The following is a 16,040-nucleotide window of genomic DNA, read 5'->3' as shown; positions in this document are numbered from 1 at the left end:
AGCGATCCAGGGGAGTGACATATCGCGTCCGCCTGGACTGACGCGCTGTCGACGTAATATCGGTCAGAGTAGAATGGGAATATGAGAGACTGGGGTTCGTTATGTCCCTTTGACTCCACAGTGAGCCCATCTTCCAACGGGCCTACTGAGTTTTCAGTTCAGAATCGGTCTTCTGAGCCAATGCGATCGATTGCATTGGGGCTGGTGGATCCACCGGGATTCATAGTTCCGTCGCTTCTCCGGACAACTGTTGGGGAATTTGGCTTCGAGTTTGTCGGGTATTAGGTGATATAGTGTTGTCGGATGTCTTCCCAGGTAGAGAGCAAGCCCAGGCGTCAGATGCAAAGTACATCATGGCGTTAAGAGGCAAGTAGCGCTCGTCCATCTCCTGCGTGAGACACTGTCCCACGCCGCCAGATTGACTACCCAAATCAGGAAGGTCGCCCCCTAAGCAGTGACGTCGGGTTCGACGCAATTAGACCCACTATTCTTTCATCCTCCAGCAAAGAAGATTCACAAATGACAGAAGAGGACAGAGGCTAGGGGTCCCGGAATGCAAGAAAGCAGTTGTCATTTATTAAGGCCAGAATATGGAACCAATTACATTGAGAGGAGATGTAATAACCCAGCGAAACCCTAGCACGTAGTTCATGAGCCAAACAGGCGGTGGTAACTGTAGTAGTCGTAGTCGTCTCAGCAGTAGCAGCATCGCCCTTTAACCTTCCAACAGCCACAACAGGCACATCCTTGCTCGTGCAGTACACCCGAAGCCTGACGCAAACGGTGTCATTGTCGCTGTATGGCACGTTGACTTTTGCGGCGACGGCGTATCATACAAGCGAGGAGCAAGAAGATAATCGCTGCAGCGGCGACGACTCCTCCTACGATTCCTCCAATCTGCGCCGCAGAGAGCGCCCTTCTGGCAGGAGGAGCTTGATCTTGACTTCCGCCGTCGGTAGGGAACAGTTTGTCCCACTCGGACCCGGTGGTGTTCCCATTTGCTTCATAGATGAAGTGGTCCAAAGCCAGTGGTACGGACGAGGAGTTGCCATGGTACACGACCCTGAGGCGGTGACTCTCGTGGGGCAATTGTGGCGTTTTGAAAAAGAACTGGTTCGTGAGCGTATCATTCGTCTGTGGAAAATCACTGAGGAAGAAAGAGGTTGGAGGGCCGCGGTCGATGGACCATTCGATTCGAGAGGGAGTTGAAGGGGATCCACCCGGGATTATACCATACCACGCGGCAGAGGAGCCTACCCGTTATACTCAGCGACATCCCCCAATAGAAGAGGACAGAAACCACTTGCCAATGAAATAAAAGTCCAGCTGGGCGCCAGGGGTGTTTGTCATGCGGTTGGGTGCCGACGTACCGGTTACGTTGGTCCACGAAGAATCATACTCAACGGCTGGGGAGAGTGGACCCACGAACCAGGTTAGAGGTGGATCGAGAAAAGGGATGGGTGTAGGGGTGTACCGGAAGAAATCGACCCAGAGTGGGTCACCCCTTCCTGTTACATTGAGGGTGAGGGTGTGCCATTCATGGAGTACTCGGCCTGAGTCGCAGAGGATTTGATTATTGAGGAGGCCGAAGGAGGGTGCAATTGAAGGCACCGGCTGGCCATCGACTGAACAGGTCCATGTTGGGCAGGTTGAACATGAAGAGCTGGTCAGATTGGTTGTTCCCTGTAACAGGGCCCGGTTGCCTAATCGAGTAGGCATGAAAATCACGGTATGTATCTCAAGAGGTTTCGTGGGTGACATACCTTGGAAGGTAACAGATACACTCCCGCCACTTCTCGTCCACCGAGAGGTGTAATTGAAGACGGGTCCAGCCCGAATAGACTCCCGATTAATAGCTTCGACTCCTTCCGGGTTCGTCTCCCATTCACCTTCGTACTGGAAAACAGGGTCGTCGTTATCGACAAGCACCCAACTCGAGTCCCGAGATAGATCCCTGTTGAAGTAAAGTAACGGTAGGGTTGAAGGGCACTCCGACCTTGTATTTGACTGTAAAGTGCCCTCTAAAGGGCCCGTTCAACGGGTTTGTCGGGGACCACTAGAGCGGTTCGTCGAAGGCGACGGTGACTGCTGTGTTGCTCGTCTCAACACTCCGCCCATCAAAATAACCCTGTCAAAAGATGTTTGCAGAGATACCACCTCCCTTTCCAACATGAAACACCATTTAGAAGGAAGCCAATTTCTGTTGGTAGCATAGCGCTCGAGCCTTGGGCTTCCCAGGCTGTAGGAATTCTATCAACATTGCCCCCCATGTTGTCACTGCCAATCATCAAAGTCGACATCATTGTTAGCAGTGCGAGATTAGAGCGGTACTAGTTCCCTGGCTCACCGATGCGTTCCATTTCTTCAGGAGACGAAGTATTTGTCCAACCGACTCCATTCGTTTGAGGTCGTTGAGGGGGCAGCAGAACGATGTCAAATCCAAGAATCAGATGGACCAACAACGCTGTTGCTTGGTTTCACTGTGTTGAAGTCGCCACCCGCATACAGGTCCGGGTTCGAAGGATCGGGTGTACATGTGTTACAAGCCACGCCTTTCATTCAGAAGCTGGAAGTGAAGAGGGTTCACATTCGGGCGATGGAAACAGGAGTCGAACACCAGAAGCTACAGGTCCCGGAATGTAAGAAAGCAGTTGTCATTTATCAAGACCAGAAAATGGAACCAATTAAATTACATTGAGAGGAGATGTAATCACACTTAACTCAGGGAAACCCCATGGCCAGCACGTAGATCATGAGCCAATCAGGCGGTGGTAACCGTGGTAGTCGTAGTCGTCGCAGCAGTAGCAGCATCGCCCTTTAACCTTCCAACAACTACAACAGGCACATCCTTGCTCGTGTACACCCGAAGCCCCACGCACACGGTGTCATTGTCGCTGTACGGCACGTTGACTTTGCCCTTCTCGGGCGGAGTGGTTGTCGTGCTACTAGTGCTGGTGCTATCCGTGGAGGACGAGCTAGCGGTGGCCGTGGGCGCAGCTGCAAGTTCTGGTTTCGCGTCATCCGACGTAGAGAGAGCTCCCGATGCAGCGTCGTCGCCTTCCTTGCTATCCTTATCCTCCGCAGCCTTGGGCTTCGCAGATTTCACGACAACAGTCTTCGTCTCAGTGGTAACAACCGTCGTGGTCGTCGTGATCGTTCCGTCTTCACCCGTCTCTTCCTTCGTGCTAGACTCGGACGTCGTCTTCGCCTTCTCGGCGTCTTCCTTCCTCTTTTTCTCGAACTCGGCAAAGTCGCGTTCGATGAGTGTTTGCAGGTCGGTTGGGAGGTATTTGGCATTTTCCCTAGAAGTCTGGTTAGGACAGTCTTTTGAATGTGAACATTGTCGACATACTCCTTCTTGAAGTCTGGTTAAGTAAGGGTATCGTTAGATTCGGCCTTTGATGCGAGAAAGAAGGGACATGGAACACTCACTCGACGCAACGGATTGGCTTTGAGCTCTTGCAGTAATGATTCGTGACAGTTTGCGAAGATTCCATTCGTCAACCGTCGCTGGGTTCTATAAACCAGCGATTAACTCCCGGAGCAAGCCACTCGACATAAAGTCCTTACCTCGACAGACTTGATAGTTCGATCTAGTCGAACCTGTAATGCAAGTTAGCCATGTACCCTCCCCCCTCTAACAATCGTCACGTACGTATACAATGTAATTTCCCTCTTCCAAATGGATCTCCATGTTCACGCTTCGTAGGTGGAACTCGGAGTGTGTAACTTCAGCAATGGGCTCCTTCTCTCCTTCCTTGACAAGGACAAAATCCAAAGACCATCTCGCGCGGCCAGCGATATCCCTAAAGTACCTGGTGTCGATTTGCGAAAGCACGATCACGGCTTGAGTGGGACCCGAAAGGGAGAAAGTGACTGTACCCCGTGGCCGTAGTTAGTGAGTGTACGATAGCGGAAGCTGCATTGTGAAACTTACAAGAGACATCCCCGAATGACCACGCAGCTGGCAGAGGAGGAACGGGGACCTGCAGCCACTGCGAGGACATCACCCAACTCGAATCAAACAAGATAGTCCGATCAATCTGGGCAAAGCAGTCCAGCCAATCCGAATCTGTCGACATAAGCGCTCACCGCTCAGCTCTTCCATGCAGTAATCGAAGGAAATCATCTATGACTTACACTCCATCACGAACTGCCCATCATCGCCAAACTTGTGGCCAATCTGGGGCATAAGGTCGAGCCACTTGCTCGTCCACTCCTTCGAGCCATCTGACCACCGACCGGTCCATTCGGATTTGCCCCATGGATTGCGAACGATGACGAAGCGCTTGTCCTCCACTTCGACTGCGCGGAGGACCGAGTAGGCGTGGTCCCCAATGAGACCTTGGACAGTTAGTTTGGTGGAAGGATAGCCGTTACGCGTCCCAGCGAGGCTGTTGAAGGAGCACCCGAACACGCGGTCTTTGTTGGCGCGCAGGAGTTCGTCCTTCCAGAACCTATCTGGGTCAAGAATGTCCTAGCAAAAGAAGGTTATTACTTATAGTTGAAGAAGTGCCAAGAACGCATAAGCGAACCTTGCTCTGCAGAACAGTCGAGACACCGCTATAATTAAATTCAACATCAGACATTCGTAGGGCCCAAAAACACGTTATGTTTGTACACACCCAGTCAAATCTTCCATGGCATCACTCTCCAGACCTCCGACGATATGGGAGAAGTTTCCATGGAGCTTCGCATACGCTTTCTCGATGAGGGGCACCCAAGTCTCTCCTGTCTCCCCACTCTTGGCGAAATACAGCGACTTTCCGCCCTTCCTCGCGGACTTGTTGTAGATCTCCTTGTCGTAGTGGTAGAGTTCTTGTTCTTCCCGTCGGAGTTCTTCGTACTTGGGAACCCGGGTGTATAGCATACTGTGGATACGCGGTGGTGTTAGTTCCGTCATCAGCTCTGTAGAAGGTAGGGTGCAGGAACGTACTCGTCAATCACGACTGTCACCCAGCTGTTGTCCCTGAAGAAGATAAACCCATAGACGCCCACTTTTTCATCGCGCTAGAAGGACAGCGTCAGGATTACCTAGCCTCGATAAGACGGAGGGTGGCACGTACTGCAACGCAGAGCTTCTCAATGAGGCCAGGGCAGGTCGAGACGGTCGCCAGAGCAGAAAGGAACCAACAATCCTGCAGTTGTCCTTGTACGATATCATTCGAGCCCGCTTTCCCATTCTCAAGGAACCGCGGATTATCGAAGATCTGAGTAACCCGATGGACGTCCGCAGGCTCGTACCGCTCCTCGATGAACAACCCATACAGACATTCGTCTTTGTCGTTCTCCAGATCGAACTCGATATCCCTGCAATGGAACAAGATGAGCGCTCAGTGGCAACACAAGCTTCGATACAGAGGCGTTACCTGAACTTCCGGTTGCGCGCTCTACAGTCCCGTGCGATCCGCTCGACTTTGGCTTTACATTCCTCGATCGCTTTCTCTAGCTCCTTCGTCACGAGCAGCCCGGCCTCCTTTTGGACGTAGGTCAGAACCTTGGGCGGCGTCGTCTTGGTCTCGACAGTGGTCGTCTCGGACTTCTTGGTCGTGGTGACAGTTTCTGATTCAGCCATGGAGGTATTCGTATCAGCGCCCGATGAATAGTAACTTTGCGATCGTGGTGGAGGTGGTGGGGAGAGGTTGAATGTAGATGGTGAGAACCCTGAGCGCCCACTAGTCAAGGTCTTTATACAGAGACAGTTGTGATAGGTCGGGCGTCTACAGCCTCTCTGTCACACTGATGCATCCCGTCAGAATTTCCCAAATGCTATAAAATTAGAACATACAAGGCCGCGCATTGTCCGGTTTCCCCGACCCATCTGGACTTTCTTTGTATGCACGCCCATGTCACGACGTTTGCAACGAGGCTGTTCGATAGGGCTGCGGTCATTGAATTCGAAAGGTGTTGGGCGCAAATTACTGTGGATTATTCATGTGTACATGTGTGCAGTGGCTGGGTTAACGGCCCCGTTGGGAATCGTAGAGTGGTCACAGTGCGAGGCTGGAGTCATTTGTGATTCTGACACAGGTCGCTTCTGGAAGAGATGAAGGATTGGAGAAAGGAGAGTTGGACAGCTCAGCACCGCGTAATGCTGGCAGGTGGTTGATCTTATCAGATTGTGATCGACGTTGGGCGCTTAAGGATCTTAGGTGGCCGCCCTCGAGATCGCCGCTCATATTACGACATATGTGTCCTGAGTTTGGTTGTAGACTGCAAGGGCTGGAGTAAAATACGAGGAATATGGGACTGGGGAACGGTGCGCAGATGCCTTCAAGTAGTACCTGTGATGTTCCAAGTTTACGGGTCACAGATGGCAGTCAACAATGTCATAACCTGCGTCAACAGCGAGCCTGAATACCTCGTGTATACATACCAAGACACCCAGTCTCTCACCCACAGATCTTGGCCATGCCCTCAGAAACCGATGATGACGGGGAATTGAAATCCCCGTGCTGGTCGGAGTTCATAATTTGCCTCCAGGTGCTCTGAGCGCTTGCCACGCCGTCTACCTGGACTAGCCAAATACATCTAGTTCCTCCTGTGGAGGTTGAGCCATACTACCGCAGCACACACCATAAGAAATTCAAAGTATGAATGCCGAAAATCACTGGTGGGTGCACTGTATCATTGATTCCGTACTACAAATTTGAGAAGGCATGGACTAATCCACTGCCGAGACTACGACAGCTGCTCAAGTCGTTATTTCTCTGTTTTCGAGCGAGAAGCGCAAATGTACCCACACGCCGATCTTAGTAGCATCGCCGGGCCCGGCGCAAGTCCATCCTTCAGGACCTAAGGACAAAGGTATTTTGAGCACTCTGTAGCAGGCATGGTACTGCATGGTTTGAACTTACAGCCACCATACTATGTACACAAGTCGAAATGCAATCAGATTATTCTCTTTCTGAGATACGTTAAATACTTACTCCTTCTCCCCAGCCTAAGAAAAATCGCGGTGAGTCGCAACCCTGTATCAAGAATACTATAGTGAGACTTACAAGCTCGCCCATCGATGAAAATATAATTTCGAATCTTAACGCCCGACACAAAGTAGAGGATTGAGGCGAGTACGACGGTCGCGATAAACAATTTGAGAGATCTTTGGATGCGCGGCATGGTAGCTTCAAGTTGGAAGGATTCGGAGCGAGTCAGTCAAGAGCGAATGGTACTTTGTCTCAGATTCATGCCCGACCTTTATAAATGGATGACAACCCTTGATCTTGATGCTGGTCGACCACGTTGAACACGGATGGGACCTGATGGGACACGTACTCTTGCAGCCATGGAGTGACTCGGATGCACAGCATTCATGCGAGCGAGGTTCACGGGGAACGATGCGTCATGGGATAGGGCCTGATAGTAGGGCTGCTTTTCGTCATATCCGTTGAGTCAACGTTCTTCAACCCATAAACATCTCTACTTGAAACTCGAAATGAAGTACGCCTAGACCACAGGAATAGTGAAAAGCTGTACAGGAACGTTGCAATCAACAGGTTCATCCGACGGGTTTGCCTTCCAGTAAATCTATATCCCAAGTGCACGATCAGCAACCACTGCCCACAAAACGCAATGCTAAGACACATAAATCTTACATTTCTCCCCTTTCCACAGCTATAAAAGTCGGTCGAGTTGCCATTGTAAACGAGTTTGGCGCCAAACTGAGGATCCTCTGGGTTGGGAAGCAGGGAGAACGGGTTGAACTTTGCGCATTTGGGCGGAGCGGTGATAATGCCATCCGGTCGGTTTTCTTGGATGAAGATGAGAGGACCGGAAGTAGCAGAGCAGTCGTCGTTAGGGTCATTTTGGGATGCGTCATAGGCACCATTTGCGTCTCGACCTTGTTGGGCCCGAGTCAATCGACAGAGCTCGAAAGGTATGGTTTAGACATACCAATCTTGGTGCTCAAGTCGACGTAGGGACGATAGACGTAAGGCGACGAGAGTCCATTAACAGGGTCCTCAGCGACGAGAGAGTTGTTGATCATGTAGAATTGCCCCACAACGTTGTGGCCTGTGAGTGTAGCTTGGTTGGACCATCCCGTGAGGCGCAGGGGCTAGCATGAGGTCAGCCCTTTCCACCAGAACCCAGTTAGAGAATCCAAAGTTTCACCAGGAAGAGGTCGCCCTCAGAGACAGGACCCGTAGCAACAAGGAAGAACAGAGGTGTACTAGCTCCGGGTATCAGTATGGCAGAGGCAGGGACGAATCCCTTGAAGGTCGTAAACGCTGCGACGACGAGAGAAAGAGCTTTGAGCTTCATACTGGTAGCGGATTCTATGGGCCATGGTAGCACAGAATAAGTCCCATTTTATGATACACTGGAGAGATGCAAGCCGCCAGTGTGTAACAGAATCGTCCAAGGCAGCCGCCCATGCTGGTGGCTTGGCATCACTCACCCACGGCAAACGCCGAGAGGACCAGAATCAACAAAAAACACACCCACCATCGCCTGCACCCAACCCACAAGACGACGACGAAATGGTGAGTTTTAGCGGTCTATATGCGTGCGTAGGAGGACTATGGACGACGAAACGCTGTTGAACGACGGTTGGACGCGAAAATTGGGCTGGATGCGGACTTTTGGTGCAGATGATGCTCGGGCGACTTTATCGGTTTTCTGTTGGGCGATTTGGGAATGGGCTTTACTGACGGATTTTCTTTTGGGTCTTTGGGATTTATAGTCGAAAGGTGCGTCTTCGTTGTGCGATTTGAAGTGAAACGGCGGATTTGACGAATTTTCAGGTACCTCGTCCTTCGGGTTCGTCCAGATCTACCTCGCTAGTGCGATATGCCCCGCCAACTGATTTCCGCACTACAGTAAGAGACACACCAAGACCCACACCCTCTGCCGCCGATGTGGCAACCGGGCCTTCCACAGACAGCACAAAAGTACGGAGACGAAACTTTCAACTTGGGATTTTGTTTAATCATTTTTTCCAGCCTGCGCACAATGCGGCTACCCCTCTGCTAAGCTGAGGTCATTCGAGTGGGGACAGAAGGCCAAGCGCCGAAAGACTACCGGCACTGGCAGGATGAGGTACCTCAAGGATGTGTCGCGAAGATTCAAGAATGGCTTCAGGTGCGTAGTTGCATTCCAGATTTTATGCAATTGCATTCTTATCGATTTGTTGCAGAGAAAACACGGTCGCCAAGAAGCGATCCAAGCCTACCACCTCGGAGTAAACGTCTTCTCGCTATTCGACATTTCACCGACCCTGTATGATCATGCATTCTCTATGCCAAAATACACACATGCACCTCTTCTGCGACGCACACGCTTGTACTCTTTTTTCGTGAATATGCCCGTCCTGTTTTTATGGAGTACTCCTGAGTTGGATTACGACGGACTTTGAAAGTTGACTCGCGAGATTTTCTCGTGCGCCAATGGAGATGACCGGTGAGCGTCGGCCTATCTTCAGAACCAGGTCACCGAGTCTCATCTTCGACTTTGAAGTACTGCCAATGATCCCTGTGGCCGGGTATTGAGTTTGTGGATTTGCAGTGAAGATAAACCTACTCTCCTTACGCACTACCAATCCGACAGTACAGTGGTCACTAAGGTAACCTTCTCCGTTGGCGCTGTCCACTCGGACGCTTATCATAGAAACGAGACTCAGTAGGTAGGCAAGTGCTCAGACATTCATTCATTCAAGTTCGGCTCAACAGAATTGCTATTTACGTGCTACACCATCGAAATCTACCTCCTTAACCTACTCGGTCCCAGAGACGGAAGAGATAGCAGAGGCTCTTGTTTCACCACAGGACGCTTATCGGAGGGCGTTGTTGTTTTGGATTCGGTAGTTAGCGCCACCGTTGACGACGACGGCTAAAAGGATCGAGTGAGTAAAGGCCTACTAAACGATTGCGAAAAACTTACTGATGTAACCCAACAGACCCTTGTTGATGTCCTGACCCTCGAGGTATTGGAGCCTGTACGATGGTCAATCGCCGCCTCTGCAAAAAGAGGGCGGTTACTCACTTGACGACAGCACCTGGACCAGCTTGCTGCATGATCCAGTCACGGCTGTTGAGGGTTCGGGGGACGGTGTTGGTGGTGTAAGGGTGGGTGCGGAAGACCTGGTCATTCCACGACTCGTCGAAGAAGAATTGACCGATGTGGTTGACGGATCCCGAGCCAGAGACGAAAGTACTGCAAAGAGAGGTGCGTTTGCTCGTCAAGGCATGGAAAGCGATATGTAGAAGTTGAGCTGACGTACCCGTTGGACCTCGTTTGCCAGTTACCGCCGTGAACCATGGTGTGGATGTGGGTGGTGCGACCGCTGTAGTAGCCGGGGTAGATGGTCACGAGTTCGACCATACCGTTCTTGTTAGTGAAGAGACCGCCACGGAGCCAGGTGTCCTCCTTGATGCGGGTGGGGAGACCCCATGGGCCAGTGTATCCTCCGTACGCGCCAGTGGCGTTGGCAGCCCAGATCTCAACAAAGGCGTTGGGGTAGGGTTGGCAGGTCCTGCTGTCGATGACACCGACGTCGAGGACGAGGGTGACGCCTCTGCAAAATGTTTGTCAGTACTTTTTTTGCGCCGGGCGCGTGCGCAAGCTTTGGACTCACGGTTGGTCCTCTCGGACATCACTGCGGACGAACTCGTTCCTGATGTAGTAGGGGCCCTCGATCGTCTCTGGGTGGAGAACGCAAGAGTTCTGGCGGGGGAGTAAAGGTGAGGTTCCTACATTAGCTCTGGAAGCAGAGGGTGGAGACTTACATCCTGGATGGAAGTGATACGGGGGGTAGGAGCGGTGAAGGTGCCGGTGCCTTGCCTCCTCATCAACTTGTTTCGCTTCTCGATGCGGCGAGCCTCGTATTCAGCGATCTGGGGAGCACACTTGCGGGCAGCCATCTTGCTCTCCTCGACGGCGATCTTGGAAAGGCGAGTCAAGGGCTATCCAACTTGGGTCTGTGAGAAGGGGACTTACGTTGCGAGCGATGAGTTCCTCATTGCTGGCTGGGTGTTCGTGGTCCTCGTCACCGGGATGGGCTAACGTTGCTTCTCTGTGAGTCCATGCTCGTACTTCAACCACTAAACCAAGAGGATACTAACCGACGACGAAGGACGCGAGAGCAAGCAAGGGTGCAAGCGCGAAGAAACGCATATTGCTCGAAGCACTGAAGAGACGAGAAACGTATGGAGTCGACACTTGGCCCTTGACGGTGCCCTTTTAGAGGATTTCGTGAAATGCAAACTCCCCGAGATTGATCAGGGAAGTGAGGTTCGTTGTGCGAAAGAAGTCGCGAAGAAGTTGAAGTTGTCACAATTTACTTCTTTTAATTCGTTTTAGCGGACGTACTCGTGGCTTGGGCGTTTTTGGCGGCCCCGAAAGAAGGACCTATGCATCTGATAGTGGGGATTTAACTTCAGTTTTGCGCTTGTAGGTGTGGAGGCTCGTTTAACTCCCTTCTGTAGCCTTACGAGGCAGATTGGCAAGCCTGTCGTTGCTCTGGTACGTGCTTTCAGTTATGAATCGCGGCCTAACGCGTCTAGTCGACAGGACTAACAGTAACTATCAATGGACTACAATGGATGTAATGTTTCCCCAGATCTTGCGGCGTATAAGCGAAAGAACGGAGAAAATGGTACCAATCCGATGGACGCGCGCCCATCAAGTGCTCACCGGTACCGTCGAAAGAACAGCGACCATCGGGTATAACCTCGTTACTTTGACAATTAAACAAACCAGCGAGAAACACGAAGAGTTTGCGCGAGAGGCCGCATAACCGGAGCCCCATACCCAAGGGCGTTCAATTCAATTTGATTCAATTCTCGCTACTAATGCGACTGGCTTCTTTGGCTGGGAGGGGCCGGAGGAAGAGCCTCGCTTCAAATCAAAGCGGTCATAGTCGTAAACCAGGTGGTCTATTCGTTTTGTGGGAAGCTTTGAATCTTCCGGGAATCTACCCGATATTTTCGAGGCGAGTTGAATGGCGAGGACGAGTGCAAGTTGGTATAATTGTTCACCCGTTGTGTTTTTCCGTTGGGGTGTATGGTTGTGGTGTATGTTACGAATTCGAAGAAGGATTGCGGTAGCTGGGTATCGCGAGGTGGAGAAATGGCTAATGACAATTGCCTCGAGGTTCTGAGAAGTTCTCTTATTGCGATGGACAAGTTGTGTGTTGTGTTATCCGATTACCGGTGTTCGGAGTCATCAACCATCAAGATATTGGGTTGAGAGCTAAAGAGGTAAGCGCCCGGCGCGTCCCTGACAATCCTACCCCCCACTATGCTCGACGAGATTGTAGACCCATTCTACAGTTTGAGCCTGCGCCTCGATAAGAAATGCGAGCATCGCGATAGGCTGCTTGAATAAATTGCCTCCAGCTCGACATCATACATCACGGAACGAGCTTCTTCCCCGTTTAAGAAGCTGGAATTCTCCGTTCAGAAGTTGAAAGAAAGGAAGCCTTCATTCGTTGTCAGCCAAGGGAATCTATAATAGGAGTGTGGATGGCGTCTGTGCGGGGAAACCCATCTCTAGGCTTACACTATGAAGAAAGCGAGAAGGCGAGGTGTAGGGCTTGTCTTACAAGGCGAGAACTTGAGAAGGGCCCGGAAACGGAGACGAGAGCGCGAGAAGAGCTTAGCGTTTGGAGAGCGAAGCTCTGGCAAGGCCAACTAGAACAAGATACGGAGTAGGGGTACGTGAACGTTTCATGCGATGTTCGCTCATCGCTTTTTCGGGGAGAATTTAGTGGTATTTTACACGACCTCTTTGAACACGTGAGATGGTAGTCTGACCCGATTGACTTTCGACATGGCTTCGATAAATTCAATGGCGCTGTCATGAGGAGGGAGAAAAGGATCGGTACCGGGATGGTTTGGAGGGAAAAGAAGGTGGGTTGACTGGGACTTTGCCGAGATGTGTCCTTTGGCTTGGGGGAGTTTACGGGAAGAGGTGTTCGGGCGTGGATGTGCGAGAAGGCTAAATGGTTTTAGTAACTTGAGGGTTCTGAGGGTCTTGGATGAGGTAGGGTGGTGTAAGGCCAATCCTGTGATAAACTTCGAATCTGCTGCGGTCAAGCAGTGGGTACCTGAAGGCAGTAGTGTATCTCAATTCAAGGTTGTCGGGTCCACAGACGGCTTCTCACACCGCGGCCACCATGGCGGCACCCGGGGTTGTATGGTCCCATTAGCAAAGACTTCGAGCAGATGAAAAGTACTCCCTCCAACATTTGACAACGCCTTCAAACATGGGGTGTACACGTACTTATTTTTGGAGTAGATAGGAGGAGGTCACCTCGTGAACCAGACTCCGAGAATGCCTAGGGAAGGCAGCGGAATGAATCCACGATATATAGCAAGGATTTGGACTCCGATATCGTGCAACTCGAAGAAGTGACCACGAGGATCCTTGGTTCGACTTCACAGCGAGAAACTCAGAAGAACACTCTCAGGTGTTCGTCAGCAACCACACCCTCCCAGTCAAGCAGTCAAGCATCCCACCCAGAAAATGCCTCCCAACTCCCCTGTGGAGGTCGCTGGTAAGTAACGAAAGGATACCAATTTCATACCTTGGTACAGCCTGGTATACCTCATGTGGGTGGGGTAAGAGCCGTTCTGGCCTACGTACTACTGTGCTTCTCAAAGGACCCATTGGAGCCATTCCGGCCTGGGCGCTTTACCTAGCCCCTAGGTGAGAACGCGGTGAGAATCAAATCCCATGTTGATAAGATATGATAAGATAACCACCGAAGCGATTCTCATCTGATTATCACCTCGTTGTTGTTCGGATGGGGTCTTTCATCTTATCGACCCTGCATGACGGGAGGAACGTTGATGAGAAAAAACGAGGGCACCCACCGTCGTCAACGGAAGTGATTTTATATCACTCTGGCGCCACTTTCGTGTCCGCTGGTTCTCATCCCTTTGCTGTCCTCGATCCTCCCACTCCCCTCGTTCGAGGACGTTCAGAGGCTGGAAAGATGTGTTTTGTAGACGGCGCGGAGGCATGTTTGTCTTCCCCACACGCATCAGCGCCATGAATGTTGAGATGCTGGTTGGCTGACATCTAATCATCGGTAGATCCGGTTCCACGTAATATCGCTGGCCTCAGATTGATCGGAGTGGGAAGCGGGCCAGGCTAACCCCGAAAATCAGAATAAACGGACCGAAAATCGAGGGCAGAAATGTTTTTTGGGCGTTGGCTAAGTGGTTAACGGACCAGGTTAGGCCTTCTAACCGCCTCATTTGCCTTGGTATGGCGGAGGTCATTAAAGTTGTCGACAGGATGCACGACATGGGAGACATGAGTACGTTCTCATCGTCATGAGACAGACTGACTGCAACTGATGTTTGCCAAGTTGTTTTTGTACACGGTTGGGAGTGAGAGCGCCGACCAGAGGGTGGAAGACCCTGACAACCCTGAGTAAACAGAAAATTTTCGCGCTTGTTCCCGCCTCAACGAGGGCGTCTTCATCGAGTCTTCCTCCTCCCTTTCGCGCCTTCAGACGCTGAATCGAGGCTCAGGAGGGTCGTATAGAGCACCTGCGATTTTTCTGGATTTTTTGCCATAATTTTCGAGTTTATGGGATAAGTTGGGACTGAGGCCGAGATAGCGGTAAATAAATCGGCAATCTACAAATGGAATAGGCCTGATTGGACCGGCTTGGTTATCTAAGGTTATCTTGTCGCTTTGCCAGCACAACTTACCCTCTCATACATTCCTCTTCCTCCGTCGTCCGCATCGTTATCCACAACGAGCTCCCTACTTATATTCCTATAATATACGGTGAGCACGTTACTCGTGACGACGACGACGACGTTTCTGACGCCTTGGCCAGTTCCTAGTATCCTGCTTGTCCACGGCGTTAAAATACGTTCGTGAACCCGACCGCGCGACCGAGACAGCATGTCGCCAGTTGTAGTCGAGGCAGCCCCCATTAATCTGCACAACGCCAATCTCGCCGCCATGGCCCGTATGCAACTGCACACCCCAACGATCCCCTCAGAAGAGCCACAGGCCGAGCAGCAACGGCCAGGTGCGTGGCTCGGAGGTTTATAATGATCCAAACGCTAACCAGCACTATCTCTTGTTACAGCTGAAGAGCCAACTCCTGCGACCAATGTAATCGGCCCAACACGGGCACCATGTCTCAACTGCGGGACAACAGAAACGCCACTCTGGCGACGAGATGCTGACGGAAATCCCCTCTGCAATGCCTGTGGTAGGTTATCGCCCTTCCTCTCATGATGACGCCAATCCCTTTTCGTTCCGCGCTTGTTTCATTATCTATTTGGCCTTCGAAGATGACGCAGGACGATCGTTGCTGGCATAGGCAACACGTGGTGAACGTCCTGCACAACGTCCCCCGTCAGAGCCACACGCGTCCGTCCGCGCCCTGCCTGCGCCTGTTTACCGGATCGCTATAGCTATGGTTGTCAAAGACCTGATACAAAACCAACTCGACGTTCGCGTTCGTTGGTCTTGAGAAGGCATGTTTGGGTCAGGCTTGGGGCAGGTCGCGTGTATCGCGTTGGGCACGTTTCTTTCGGGACTTTGCTATCGCTACAAGATCTCCGAACCGTCAGCCATCATCGAGAGCCTTCACGGGCAGCTCTTAAACAACTGTTTTCCCCGTTCACGGGCTTTGCATCTTGCCCCACCAGTCTATCTCGACGTCGTGGGACGATCTCTCACGCGTCGTTCATCTCCGCACCCTAGTTCTATTCGAAGCTCCAATGTGGCCGTATCACCATGCGATACATAGTTCGTAAATTCTTTGTTGTTTTGACGAACGACTATCGCGATACAGCACGCTGGCTTTCATCGTTGCTTTGAACGTCAGCCTGTAGACGCGTTCGCCGTTCACTTACCTCTTGTCTCACCGTTCATATTTGATTTCATCTCTTATCTCTTTGGCGCTCCGTTTAAACTCGGCTTTGGGCTCACCTCATTTCCTTTGCAGGCCTTTATCAAAAATCTCGACACATGCCACGACCTACCACACTAAGTAGGGGCACCCCAGTTCCTCAGCAGCAACAAGCCGCGTCGACAACGTCCTCCGTTGGACCTTCTCCCTTTGTCGC

General features: G+C 51.5%; 7 protein-coding genes across 7 annotated transcripts; 2 read left to right on the top strand and 5 right to left on the bottom strand.

Moving 5' to 3' along the window:
- Nucleotides 1-220: 220 nt before the first annotated feature.
- Nucleotides 221-2,398, bottom strand: CC1G_05907 (hypothetical protein; the record flags this gene model as incomplete). Its single annotated transcript, XM_001831756.2, has 6 exons — nucleotides 221-447; nucleotides 605-673; nucleotides 837-1,134; nucleotides 1,426-1,625; nucleotides 1,764-2,007; nucleotides 2,348-2,398. The coding sequence occupies 6 exons, from the start codon at nucleotides 2,396-2,398 to the stop codon at nucleotides 221-223; spliced, it is 1,089 nt and encodes a 362-aa protein (XP_001831808.2).
- A 363-nt stretch (nucleotides 2,399-2,761) lies between these two features.
- CC1G_05906 (hypothetical protein) lies at nucleotides 2,762-5,848 on the bottom strand (the record flags this gene model as incomplete). Its single annotated transcript, XM_001831755.2, has 12 exons — nucleotides 2,762-3,324; nucleotides 3,433-3,517; nucleotides 3,571-3,603; nucleotides 3,656-3,876; nucleotides 3,938-4,072; nucleotides 4,141-4,477; nucleotides 4,536-4,563; nucleotides 4,626-4,871; nucleotides 4,937-5,010; nucleotides 5,067-5,310; nucleotides 5,370-5,731; nucleotides 5,789-5,848. 12 exons carry the CDS (start codon nucleotides 5,846-5,848, stop codon nucleotides 2,762-2,764), a joined length of 2,388 nt encoding a protein of 795 aa, XP_001831807.2.
- Nucleotides 5,849-6,694: 846 nt separating this feature from the next.
- CC1G_05905 (hypothetical protein) lies at nucleotides 6,695-7,119 on the bottom strand (the record flags this gene model as incomplete). The annotated part of the gene is made up of 4 exons (XM_001831754.2): nucleotides 6,695-6,795; nucleotides 6,858-6,867; nucleotides 6,930-6,943; nucleotides 7,002-7,119. 4 exons carry the CDS (start codon nucleotides 7,117-7,119, stop codon nucleotides 6,695-6,697), a joined length of 243 nt encoding a protein of 80 aa, XP_001831806.2.
- Nucleotides 7,120-7,446: 327 nt separating this feature from the next.
- CC1G_05904 (hypothetical protein) lies at nucleotides 7,447-8,262 on the bottom strand (the record flags this gene model as incomplete). Its single annotated transcript, XM_001831753.1, has 4 exons — nucleotides 7,447-7,527; nucleotides 7,596-7,840; nucleotides 7,894-8,056; nucleotides 8,113-8,262. 4 exons carry the CDS (start codon nucleotides 8,260-8,262, stop codon nucleotides 7,447-7,449), a joined length of 639 nt encoding a protein of 212 aa, XP_001831805.1.
- Nucleotides 8,263-8,480: 218 nt separating this feature from the next.
- CC1G_05903 (60S ribosomal protein L37) lies at nucleotides 8,481-9,185 on the top strand (the record flags this gene model as incomplete). Its single annotated transcript, XM_001831752.1, has 6 exons — nucleotides 8,481-8,483; nucleotides 8,684-8,690; nucleotides 8,745-8,760; nucleotides 8,821-8,891; nucleotides 8,943-9,081; nucleotides 9,137-9,185. The coding sequence occupies 6 exons, from the start codon at nucleotides 8,481-8,483 to the stop codon at nucleotides 9,183-9,185; spliced, it is 285 nt and encodes a 94-aa protein (XP_001831804.1).
- Nucleotides 9,186-9,769: 584 nt separating this feature from the next.
- Nucleotides 9,770-11,112, bottom strand: CC1G_05902 (hypothetical protein; the record flags this gene model as incomplete). The annotated part of the gene is made up of 8 exons (XM_001831751.1): nucleotides 9,770-9,828; nucleotides 9,880-9,932; nucleotides 9,982-10,152; nucleotides 10,220-10,513; nucleotides 10,574-10,662; nucleotides 10,725-10,880; nucleotides 10,936-10,997; nucleotides 11,061-11,112. 8 exons carry the CDS (start codon nucleotides 11,110-11,112, stop codon nucleotides 9,770-9,772), a joined length of 936 nt encoding a protein of 311 aa, XP_001831803.1.
- A 3,750-nt stretch (nucleotides 11,113-14,862) lies between these two features.
- Nucleotides 14,863-15,792, top strand: CC1G_05901 (hypothetical protein; the record flags this gene model as incomplete). The annotated part of the gene is made up of 4 exons (XM_001831750.2): nucleotides 14,863-14,992; nucleotides 15,053-15,178; nucleotides 15,384-15,427; nucleotides 15,676-15,792. The coding sequence occupies 4 exons, from the start codon at nucleotides 14,863-14,865 to the stop codon at nucleotides 15,790-15,792; spliced, it is 417 nt and encodes a 138-aa protein (XP_001831802.2).
- Between the last annotated feature and the right edge of the window lie 248 nt (nucleotides 15,793-16,040).

The sequence above is a fragment of the Coprinopsis cinerea genome (assembly GCF_000182895.1).
Source record: "Coprinopsis cinerea okayama7#130 chromosome 7 map unlocalized cont3.7, whole genome shotgun sequence".
Taxonomy (NCBI): domain Eukaryota; kingdom Fungi; phylum Basidiomycota; class Agaricomycetes; order Agaricales; family Psathyrellaceae; genus Coprinopsis; species Coprinopsis cinerea.
The sequence above is the reverse complement of the archived record's forward strand: the minus strand, read 5'-3'. Positions and strand labels throughout refer to the sequence as shown.